The following is a 12,562-nucleotide window of genomic DNA, read 5'->3' as shown; positions in this document are numbered from 1 at the left end:
CCTGACAGGGAGAAGTTTTTTTCCCCATGAGGAGAGAGTTTTGGGGAAAACATTGTGAAACATGAGTGATCGGCAGAGGAGAGAGAGAGAGACATCATCCCAGTGTTATTGATGTGTCTGTCTGTGCAGGTCCATGTGAGTCCTACTTACAGTACCAGCATCGGTGGAAAAAAAGTACTCAAATGTTTTACTTAAGTATAAAGTATAAATACTGCAATGTAGATGTACTGCGTTACAAGTAGAAGTTCCATATTAAAAATGTAATAAGTAAGTAAGTAAGTAAAAGTACAAAAGTATCAGCATCAAAATGTACTAAAAGTAAAAGTACTTGTATTGCAGAATGTCCCATTTAAAGATGGAGTGCCACAATTCTTGTATTTTTCCAGTTTTTCATGTGTCTACAAGGTGACAGTACTTCATTAGACACCCTGGAGTCGTTTTTATGTGCAATGGTGTATAGAGCGCCGCAGTCCCCGCCCCCTTTCAGAAAAGCGAGTGGCCCAGGAAGTGGAAGCCCCATGCATTATCCCATCGGCACTTTTAATATAATTTATTTAAAGACGGTTACGCCGCGGACAAAGCCAATTCGGATCGTGACGAATCATGACAATGAACACAATATTTTGGGACGATCAAATCATTAGAAAGAAGAAAAGAAAGTCAGGAGACAACACTATTTGTTTTATTTTTCGTCTTATAAATTATTTGATCGGCCCAAAATATTGTGTTCATTGTCATGATTCGTCACGATCCGAATTGGCTTTGTCCGTGGCGTAACCGTCTTTAAATAAATTAAAAGTGCCGATGGGAGAATGCATGGGGCTTCCACTTCCTGGGCCACTCGCTTTTCTGAAAGGGGGCGGGACTGCGGCGCTCTATTAACTTTGTATTTAGGGTTTCTTCCTGGAGGCTGAACCCTTGACAGTCAAACGGGCCAATGAAATAAACAGTAATATAGTGACACCACACTATCAGTCCCTCCCCTAACACCTCCCCCTTTATCATACAACTACAGCTGTGGGTGAGGCTTCAGTTCAGGTGGATCACCACCCATCAATACCCACCAGGCAAACCAGGCATACTTAATGAACTGGTGGGTGTGCCCACATAAAAACAACATCATTTTAAACAAATACTGTACACGTTTTGGAAAAAATTATACCTCCTTATATAACAATAAGACCTGGTGATCATGTTTTAGGGTGGAAAATAATCGTGGCACTCCATCAAGTTCAAAATGTGTACAAAATCTTTTGAAGATATTTTCAAATGGCCGAAAAGTATGGGTTAATGTATGTTTTCTAATCAAAATTTAAATCTCCAAAGTAAATAGTAACTAAAGTTTTCAAATAATTATAGTGGATTAAAAGTACACATTTAGGCTCTTAGATGTAGTGGAGTAGAAGTAAAAGTATTGGAAATTGGAAATGCAAAAAAAAAAGTACAAATACCTCAAAATTGTTAAGTACAGTGCTTCGTTACGTTACACCACTGGCTACCAGCACCGGTGGATGTTGGTGGATATTCATGTCATGATCTGTCAGAAGTGGCTGTTTGCTTGGCACTTCACAGGGAATATCAACCTTGTCAAGGGCAAGGTGATTCCTTGGTGATGTCTTGTGATCTCTCCAAGAGAGAACACTCTGACATGCAGCTCTTCATTATAGCCTGGCCTCCCACAGGGCAGCCACCTCTCTGCCCCCGGGAACTATGCTAGTGGAATTTTATGCTTTGGTCAGTCTATGGTCGGAGGCATTATATGTTTCCAGTTTGTCTGTCCATCTGGCCGGCCTTCTGGCTGTCCGTACCTACGCCCATGTGTCCGTCCATCCATTTATCCCAAATTTGTGAATACTAGACCTGTACGTGCCCGTTGGCCACCGGCTTACTTGAGAGAGATGCAACTTGGGAACCCAATAATACCCACTGTCAACTTGTCATAGCACCCGTTTTAACTATCTGTCTATGTTCCACATGGAGATCTCTGCATTTGTCTCTCTGCCTGTGTGTGAAGAGTGCAAACTGAAAAGTGTACTTGGCAATCAATTCGGCCCACTGGCAGAGCCTGATTGGTTGAGCCTTGCAATTGGCTGAGGCAGAGGCTGGAAATTGCACAGGTGAAAGGAGTTCACCTGTGCAATTCACCGCTGCCTCTAGAGGAGGGGCTGTGGAACGTGTGTGTCGAATGTGAAGTCGAATGTACAGTAAATATATATGCTACATATGAGTGTCCCCGTTATAACCTATTGGTGGAGTTTAGCAGGTCAAATCCATTCTGTGCTGTATTTTAGGTCCTCAGACTATGTCTTTCTCTTTGAAGATTAGGCATTCATGCAGGGGTCTGGCTGGCTATGGTATGTCTAGAAAGTGGCGGGTTTGATTTAATTATTAAGGTTTCATTTTATTTCCCATAAATGTCATACATATTTTGTCCTACCATAGACACTTAGAAATGATCATGCGATGACATCAAGATTGTTTCTAAGTCACCTCCAGAAAATCTGGAGGAGAGGCATGGCAGGGCTGCTGATGACTTCACATCCATGTTGTCCTTGGACGTCCTCTGGTACCTGAATAAGACATTTTATAAGTCTGCCCACACTAGGAAGGCATACTCCACGACGAGACACATGAAGGACAGATAAGCCTGTGTCAGGACATCTGTATGGAGCCCAGCGTCTATGGCCATGTGATGTGGAAGGGTCGATTTCAGTTGTGTGCCTAATGCTATTATCTTCTTCTGAGATAGTAAGTGTGTTATTATGTGGTCTTTAATTTGAATTATAAGCAGAGTGTCCATTCAATCAACTCCATTCTAATGCCGGCCCTGCAGTCAAAGACTATAGCTTATAATGCAAGCATTGGGATTGCGACCATATGATTATGGCCATGCATGCACTTGGACATTTCTCCTTTCAATACGGTGCTCCTTTTTTTCTTTTGGTCTCACCATTTAACGCACCGGAAATAGCACTGTGACTTGCGCTGATCTTTATATGGAATGGCAGCCTATACTCTTGATTGGTTTGATTAAAGTAACACCCAAACACACCCATGACTAATTCAGGGACGTTTTACCGTGTAGCGCCTTGGCGCAGTGCCCAAATGAACACACCCATAATAGTAAAGTGGGCATTGGTCACGCCTCCATGTCTTTTTCCGCCACTGAGCCCATGCAGGCTTTACTAGGTTCACCTTCTGATTTTATAGCACTCACACCTCGGCTCTTTTCTACCCTGTAGGTTTATTGAAGCCAAAGGAGATTTGGAGGCTCACATTCTATCCACACTGGCATACATAGGCAGCAATAGACATTCTAATTTACAATTGTCCCTGATTTATATGGTACCAAAAACAAGCTTTTTTAACTGGGTGTCACTTCATCTTCAACAGGGGGGACATTAGCAAGTTGGCTTGGAGGAACAGCTTTTCTATCCCACACGTGAATTTCAGTAATTTTGATGGATGGTGTGTGTTTGGGACATTTTGTGAGTAGCATGCAGATTGCTTAGGAATGGACAACAAATGCCATTGGAAATTCTCGGGTTCATACAAATTCCCTGGAAAAACCCCTGGACACGTTCAGTCAGTTGTTGGTTGGTAAGGTTAATCATCTAGTTGGAAGGTAATTGTCATCAACTAACATAACTAATGAAAGGGGTCTGAAACACGTAGGACCACAAGATAAATTGCCTCAGAATTGATTTATTCTCATCATAATTACTGGACATTATGTCGCTAGATAAGCTAAAAGCTTTTTTTAATGGGTTGGAACATTTGTTTTCTTTTTTTGTGCATTTCCACTTTGTCCATGAACTATGCTTCAGCTTTCGACAAGCTTGCAGTGTCAACATGATTTCAACTCGTCCTAACCTTTTGCCCCTTATTCTTTAGTAGCGGTCTTATCAGGTTTTAGTGTATAAGAGGCTGTCATAATCTGGTGTGTGGAAAACCTGCGCTGGCAAGTTGAATTAATTCAAGTTTGCTGACCAGTACCTTAAGAGGATCGGCTCTTTTAAATATCGTGGTGGAGAAATAGCAGCTGACAGTTGGGCAGGTAGAGAAAAGTGAACATACACATTATTTGAGGTGTGTTGGTATTCTGTAAACACGTATTTAGGGATTTCTCTTTTTATGTAATATAAATGTACTGTAATGTAAATGTATTTATTATTTTAATGAATACAATGTTATTTTATCCAATCTGGTAGAGTATTAGTTATAGTCAAGTCAAGTCAAATGTATTTATAAAGTTATTCAAAACAACTATTCAAAACAACTCAAAGTTCTGTACAGACCAGGAGGTACAGTATAGCTAAAATCACAAATACAAAAACTACAGACATGCTGTTCCGTAGACCAGGGGCGGTGACAGAAAAGGCATGGCAGACCCGTGAGCCTTAGATTGATTCATTAAACAGCTAGGATCCACAAATTAGCCGACCTAAAGGTCATTTTTATATTTCAAATAGCCGATCTACAAGCTCACAAAGTGTTGATGTAGAATTGTCTATTTTAACTATTTTAAAAGGTTTTTCTGAATAGCAAAAAAAAAATCACACATGTGTGAAGTGAGCGACACTCTTATAATCATACATCACATTCCGTGCTCAGCCAATCAAATCATCGCTATGGGGTGATCAGCTAATGTTTGTGTTCACACAAACCCGGAAGCTCTGCATAGGAGGGCCATCAAAAATGTCCAAATTGTTTAGGCATGGGATAAGGTGGTGTGCAGGATAGTGCACTTTATGCCCCAAGGCATTTCATGAGGCTGACTAGTTTGCACTAGCCAGAGATAAAGCTGTGTGTCATTGTCATAACAGTGGAATTAAATGTCATATTTCTGAATGATTTGGCCTAGGGAAAGCATGTATATGGAACCTTGTGGCATCCCCATGGGGAGGCAATAATAATAGTATCTGTAGAGGTTAGAGGTGGTGTTGGGTAGGATACATACATGTCATTAAAGCTATTTGAAGCAGGCTGCACACCAGATTGGATGATCGATTTGCCGCCATCTTTATTATAGTTCAGGTATCATTGCAATTAGCTCTCTCCATCAGTACAGCGGGCATAGAACTGAAAAGAAAAAGTAATTTGTTTCTGTCTCTGAGGGATCCTGTCTCTTCCTTTGGGGTCAATAATGAAAAGCTTGCCATCTGTCCTTTCTCACCACTAAAGACATTATTAATAGTTAGTATTAGTATTAGTATTAGTAGTTGTATTAGTATTATTAATTTATTATTCAGGTCAACATTGTGTTAAATGAAAGTCTGGTCAGGTTTTTTTTAGGTAATTTAAATGTACTTTAATGTAAATGTATTTATTATTTTAATGAATGCAATGTTATTTTATCCAATCTATTTGGTGTATATTTATAGTCGAGTCAAATGTATTGTATTTATAAAGCACATTTAAAAACAACCCTCACTTGAGGTATAGCTTTAAGATCACAATTCTACACACAAACTACTGACCGTTTGAGTCGCAGATAATTGGTCAGCAGATGAGATCAGCAATTAGCATGTAATTATCTCAATCATTGTAACACAATGTAATACAGCTTAGGTGAAGTTAGGTGACCTTCACACCAGAAAGCTTTACTGCGATTAAAACGAATCCTGCTTCGTATTGTCAGAAAGTGCGCTTCGTTTGGCAGGTGTGAAGCATCATTCGAATCCTAATGCGCATCAAAGAACCGCATTCTACTCCGACCAAAAATGGAGGTTTCGCTTCAATTCCAATCGCACTTGATTACGATTCGGTGCAGGTGGGAATGCAATCCGCAGTTTGAGACGGAGAAGGCATATTTTACGCAGCGCAAAGATGTCTCGTTATAGACGTGGTCGAATGAGGAGACCGAAGCCCTTGTCGAAATGAGGACGAGTAAATCAATTGCTTAAGGAAACACTGCAGTGTAGCCTACAGAATATTCGAGAATTCTGTCTGTGCATGCCGTAAACATGGAGTGCTATCAATGTGTGGGGAGTAGGGACTTTGTCTGTCGGTGCTCAGTGTGCTGAGCGTGCTCAGCTGTGCCTCTATGCCCAAAGGAACAGTGCGTGCGGACTCCGGAGGAAGGGAGAGAGAGAGAGAGAGAGAGAGAGAGAGGTCCAGTCCCCGACGGCACGACACATGCACGTTATACGAGTATAATTTTAACACCATAGGTTTCACTGTGTAGGCTATAGTTTATGAATTGAACACATTGATAAGGTCCCTGCTGCGTTTCCAATTGCTGCGGTTATACAGCGCAGTGTGAAGGCAAAGAGCAGCAAATTAAATATGCAAGAATCCCAATTTCTCCGCCCATTCGCATCGAGTCCTTCGAAGTATTAGGTGGGAATGTGACCTTAAAGACTTACCCCCCCCCCCCCCCCCCCCCCCCCGCTACACACCGTCTTGAATCTGGGGTTTGTGGTCAGGTTTGAATGCAGAGATTCCTGCAGGAGTTGGTGGATTTCCTTGTGTTGGACTTGGACATGCCTGCTATTTTAATTCTCTCTCCATATTGCCTGACTGGACCCTTTGGCTATTTAAGATAACATGAAAATAAGCAATGTATATTCAACACCACTTTAAGCAGCTGATGACCTCTTGTGAGTGAACTGAAATGAAATGAGGAAAATGCTATTGTCCATCAATATTTGGTAAATGAATCACAAGGCATGTCCATCTGTCTATCAATGTTGTTATTTTGGATCATTTCAGCAGGTATGTTTACTTAAATCGCTTTATTCATGAGCTGTCTTCAGGTCTCGCGGGCAGGTTATAATCAAATAGTGGAAATGAGGTATCACAGTACTCTCAGTCACCTACAAAACCAATGATGTCTTTTGAATACTTGGGGAAGAAATAAGAACAGTCCTCTGTGAGTCTGACTGAAAATATAAATCAGTGAAAACAGTTACATCTGCTGGCAATTCCCATTGACATATATGGGATTTGCAGGCTGTGACATCACAAACAGCAGGGCAATCAGAGCACTTGTTTGAGCCAGAAAACTCCAGACCACCGAAAATATACTGAATGTTAAAAGTTCAAGTTTGTTGGGTGCAATTGAGCTCAGAAAAGCTAAAAAATGAAGATTATTTTTTACAAAAACATTTTTTAATGTCACAATCCCTTTAAAGATGTCATGAAATGTCTATTGCTAAGTTTAGCTCAGAAACAGGGGTGTGTTTGTCTTTGACCAATCGTGTCAGCCGATCGTCCCATCCCCTCTGGACTATGAGGATCTCAATGACAGCTACAGTATATCTGCTATCTGTTAGCTGTTTTCTTGAGAAGATCCATGTCAGTATTCACTATTCAATATGCTGTAGTCTTATCTAATGTTCTGTTAAACCTTTACTCATTAAGTTACTTAACTAATAACTACATTTTCACACTGTCTTCTAATTCAATGTTTCTACACAGATGTAGCACAAGAAGCATAGGATGGTGTGGACAATGTGCATAACAAGTTAAGAGAGACACAATGAGTGTGCTCTCTGTGAAACAAGCTTCTAAATAATCTGAAATCCTTTACTTGTACTTCTCTGTGGTAAAAGCGCTCAGACTTTATTCTTTACTGCCATGTTCCCCCCCCCCCCCCCTCTCTTCTTCCCTTTCTTTGTTGTCTTTGAAAAATAGCACACTGGGAACTATGCACAAAACATGAAATTCACCCACTTTTTACTTTAAACTGTGATGTGACAATAAATCTGATTCTGATTCTAAGTAATAGCTCTCTCTTAAAGGGAATGCAAAAAAACACTGTGTGTGTGTGTGTGTGTGTGTGTGTGTGTGTGTGTGTGTGTGTGTGTGTGTGTGTGTGTGTGTGTGTGTGTGTGTGTGTGTGTGTGTGTGTGTGTGCACTTATTATGTAGGTTTTAATATCTACATATCTTATTCTAGTTACTTGCATAATAGGGATACTTAATTCACGCTTTCAACACTCTACAGCTTTTGTAAGCTTTGCTAGTGAAGATAGTGCAGTGGATACATGCCACAGTGGCTGACCCTACATTTTAACAGCGGGCAAACAACAGCGACTCTGGACGATAACAATCTCCTAGTGGTCGTTCCAGCTGTCATTAGCGTATGTAATGTAACATATATGGGCTCAGATCCATGCCAATATTATCTGTGTGTTCGTAAAAGAAAATGCGTAAAAAAACAATCCGTAAAAGAAAAATGCGTAAAAAAACAATCCGTAAAAGAAAAATGCGTAAAAAAACAATCTGTAAAAGAAAAATGCGTAAAAAAACAATCTGTAAAAGAAAAATGCGTAAAAGTTACAGATGCTTTTTTTGGTTCCCCAGTGATATCACTGCCAAAATTCACATGACGGCTGAGAGCCAATCACTTACGAACAGAAAAAAAGACAACCTAAATTACGAATGCTTTTTTTGGTTCCCCAGTGATATCACTGCCAAAAATCACATGACAGCTGAGAGCCAATCACGTGAGGCCTTTTCCTCTACCCAATCAAAAAGCTCCATAAGTCTGCCTGGCAACTGAGGTTGCCATGTTTGTCTGGGGCTACGTTATAAGTATAAGTATAAGTTTATGAGTTACAAGTTTAGCTATATTATATCCATATCTTGTCTTAAAACAACCACTCAATGGCATTATTGACTAATTCATTATTTTATAATGATATATATATGATATATATATATATATATATATATATATATATATGATATATGATAGCAGCCTCATCATACTATCATCATCATCACATCATCATATCATATCATATCATATCATATCATATCATATCATATCATATCATATCATATCATATCATATCATATCATATCATATCATATCATATCATATCATATCATATCATATCATATCATATCATATCATATACTATATATATATATATATACTATAATTAGTGAATCACTGCCTGCACCAATCGCTCCCACTTTTCACACGGGGGGGCAATATCGCACAACGGGCAAGGGCTAGTATAAAATAGTAATACATAACTTAAAAATATATATTTAATCTGGGACTGGGCTTTCCTGTCTATAGGTTTAGCTATATATCCATAATATCTTGAATTAAAACAACCAGTCAATTACACAAATTCGTTATTTTAGTAGCCTAAAATAAATAAAATAAATTCAGCTATATATCCAATATCCATATGATATTAAAACAATCGGCAAATAGGCTATATCCTAATTTCTGCACACAGGCATCATTATTTTCGTTCTGACGATTAAGTAAGGCATTGTATAATTTCACCACAGGGAGACGCTGTACGTCTTGCTCACTTCACTGTCTCATGCACACACCACCCGCACCCCCCCCCCCCCCCCTGCCTGAAACAGGATGTGACGTTCTCCCTCAGCTGCTGTCGGTTTGTGTAGCCTAATTTGTTTGTTCCAAGCCACTCTATGGGGAGAAGCCTTTAGCCGCGAGCGAGCATGGTTCCTGACTAGATAGGTGAAGACTTCTTCTTCTTTGGCGATTTTTATCATACTAGATTGGAACGCCCATAAACGTCACATCCTGTTTCAGGCAGGGGGGGGGGGGGGGGGGGGGGGGGTGCGGGTGGTGTGTGCATGAGACAGTGAGCAAGACGTACAGCGTCTCCCTGTGGTGAAATTATACAATGCCTTACTTAATCGTCAGAACGAAAATAATGATGCCTGTGTGCAGAAATTAGGATATAGCCTATTTGCCGATTGTTTTAATATCATATGGATATTGGATATATAGCTGAATTTATTTTATTTATTTTAGGCTACTAAAATAACTGTAATTGACTGGTTGTTTTAATTCAAGATATTATGGATATATAGCTAAACCTATAGACAGGAAAGCCCAGTCCCAGATTAAATATATATTTTTAAGTTATGTATTACTATTTTATACTAGCCCTTGCCCGTTGTGCGATATTGCCCCCCCGTGTGAAAAGTGGGAGCGATTGGTGCAGGCAGTGATTCACTAATTATAGTATATATATATATATATATAGTATATGATATGATGATATGATATGATATGATATGATATGATGATGTGATGATGATGATAGTATGATGAGGCTGCTATCATATATCATATATATATATATATATATATATATATATATATATATATATATATATATATATATATATATCATATATATATCATTATAAAATAATGAATTAGTCAATAATGCCATTGAGTGGTTGTTTTAAGACAAGATATGGATATAATATAGCTAAACTTGTAACTCATAAACTTATACTTATACTTATAACGTAGCCCCAGACAAACATGGCAACCTCAGTTGCCAGGCAGACTTATGGAGCTTTTTGATTGGGTAGAGGAAAAGGCCTCACGTGATTGGCTCTCAGCCGTCATGTGATTTTTGGCAGTGATATCACTGGGGAACCAAAAAAAGCATTCGTAATTTAGGTTGTCTTTTTTTCTGTTCGTAAGTGATTGGCTCTCAGCCGTCATGTGAATTTTGGCAGTGATATCACTGGGGAACCAAAAAAAGCATCTGTAACTTTTACGCATTTTTCTTTTACAGATTGTTTTTTTACGCATTTTTCTTTTACAGATTGTTTTTTTACGCATTTTTCTTTTACAGATTGTTTTTTTACGCATTTTTCTTTTACGGATTGTTTTTTTACGCATTTTTCTTTTACGGATTGTTTTTTTACGCATTTTTCTTTTACGAACACACAGATAATATTGGCATGGATCTGAGCCCATACATATCACTGTTTGTGTTTGGCGTCGAGGGTCAACAAAGCGACACATGAATTTGATTGGCTATCGCTGGACGTATGTTGTCCAAAAGATAACATACTTTCATGTTTTTGAACCACGTTCCTCTGCACACTTTTTGACTATCGCCTCTTCTCCTGCTATCGCCAGTAGTTGCCGGACAAATAACGGACTTCCAGAAAATACGCCAGGCTGTGATGACCAGATATATGTAAATGTATCAACAAGGCAGGATGGGCTTCTTAACACGTTGTTGTTGTTGTTCTACATTACACTTGATAGTGGTGGGCAGGCAAACAAGGTTAGCCAAGATGAGATGCGCCATATTGGAGATGGAAACAGGATTTATGGATGTATTCTCTGTGTCTCTGAGGGACAATTGAAGGGCAATGAAGTCTTGTCCTTTTGCCAGGATCTATGGTTAATTCAGCCATTTTATGCATTGTTATGTATATTTGTCATTTGTTTGAGATTGGATAGACAGGCTTCTTCATTTTGGGTTGAAGAAAGTGCTCCCTATATAGAAACATTTCTCAATCTCTCTCTTTCTTTCCATTTCTCTCTCAGCCCTGAAAGACGCACGGTTCCAGCTGGTCAACTTCTCGGATAATGAGCTTCGGGTGTCACTGTCCAACGTCTCCCTGTCAGACGAAGGTCGCTATGTGTGCCAACTCTATACAGACCCTCCACAAGAGGCCTATGCTGACATCACTGTGCTAAGTATGACCAGAACCACAGACAATACCACTCCTTTCCAATAATCATGTGTTTTAATGGGGCTATGTATGGGCTTTCCACTTATGTCATACTTTGCTGGATGTGAATAATGCCGAGTTCAAGTTGTCATCTTTAATTCCCACTTAACGAGTTGGGAAGAGGAAAGCACAACGTACTGAGTGCTTTTACTTGTAAATACCATTAAAAGAAACCTCCCCATGCTCTTGTTGCTGTCGTATTAAGAGCTACTTGAGTTTTCAGGACGTTGTTTTTAGCTGCAGAATCATTATGGAGAAGAAATGATGGTTTAGCATTTTAGTTTTGGGTGACAATGGCAGTGATGTAGCGAAACAGCCCACCCCATCATTTATGCCATTTTTAAATCATACAGCCAGCTAATAGAAAGCTAGTTTGACTTGACCTGTTAAAAACCGAGCCGTCACGCTGTGCCATTCATATTTGAATTGATCGCACCATCTGTTATTTTACCTTCTAATATGAGCAAAGGTTAACACAAAAAGACAGCTATACAGCTAAAATGTGTAGGAGTGTTTCATTGAGAAGATCCATGTCAGTATTCAATATGCTGTAGGCCTATTTAATCTTCTGTTAAACTTGTACCCATTAAGTTACTTAACTAGTAACCACATTTTCACGCTATCTTCTAATTTAATGATGTATAGCACTAGAAGCGTATAGCACGGTCTTGTGTGCTCTGGGAGCATTGTTTTTGTTCTGTTTCCAGAGCCAGTGTATTTGTCTGCTCCCAGTCCCTCCAGGTAACCCCATCATTGAAGCCCGGGATGAGATTCTGAGTGAGGGCAACGAGACAGAGATGACCTGCACCGCTATGGGCAGTAAGCCTGCAGCCGCCATCAGATGGATGAAGGGAGACAAAGAGCTTCCAGGTAGGTCATCTTCACAGATAAGGTTCAAATGATAACAGGCATAAATTACCACAAACAAAACAGAGATTCCTGTGAGCGGCCTGGAATGTGGCACAATCATTTTGCAAATGCTCACTTCTGTGTATATTGTATGGCCATTTGAAGAGCCCATTAACACATTTAGTACCGGAACTGCATCAAAATAAAGGCGCTGCTTGCGCCGG

General features: G+C 39.6%; 1 protein-coding gene across 2 annotated transcripts in view; it reads left to right on the top strand.

The window, feature by feature from the left end:
- cadm1a (cell adhesion molecule 1a) overlaps window positions 1-12,562 on the top strand; it is a 313,887-nt gene that overhangs the window by 257,498 nt on the left and 43,827 nt on the right. For both annotated transcript variants that reach the window (XM_080780364.1, XM_080780365.1), the window contains exons 3-4: window positions 11,302-11,454; window positions 12,222-12,359. In XM_080780364.1, coding sequence (XP_080636490.1) covers window positions 11,302-11,454; window positions 12,222-12,359 — 291 coding nt within the window. The remainder of the gene's footprint in view (window positions 1-11,301; window positions 11,455-12,221; window positions 12,360-12,562) is intronic.

The sequence above is a fragment of the Protomyctophum bolini genome, assembly GCF_963924005.1.
Source record: "Protomyctophum bolini genome assembly, chromosome: 13".
NCBI classification, from domain to species: domain Eukaryota; kingdom Metazoa; phylum Chordata; class Actinopteri; order Myctophiformes; family Myctophidae; genus Protomyctophum; species Protomyctophum bolini.
The sequence above is the reverse complement of the archived record's forward strand: the minus strand, read 5'-3'. Positions and strand labels throughout refer to the sequence as shown.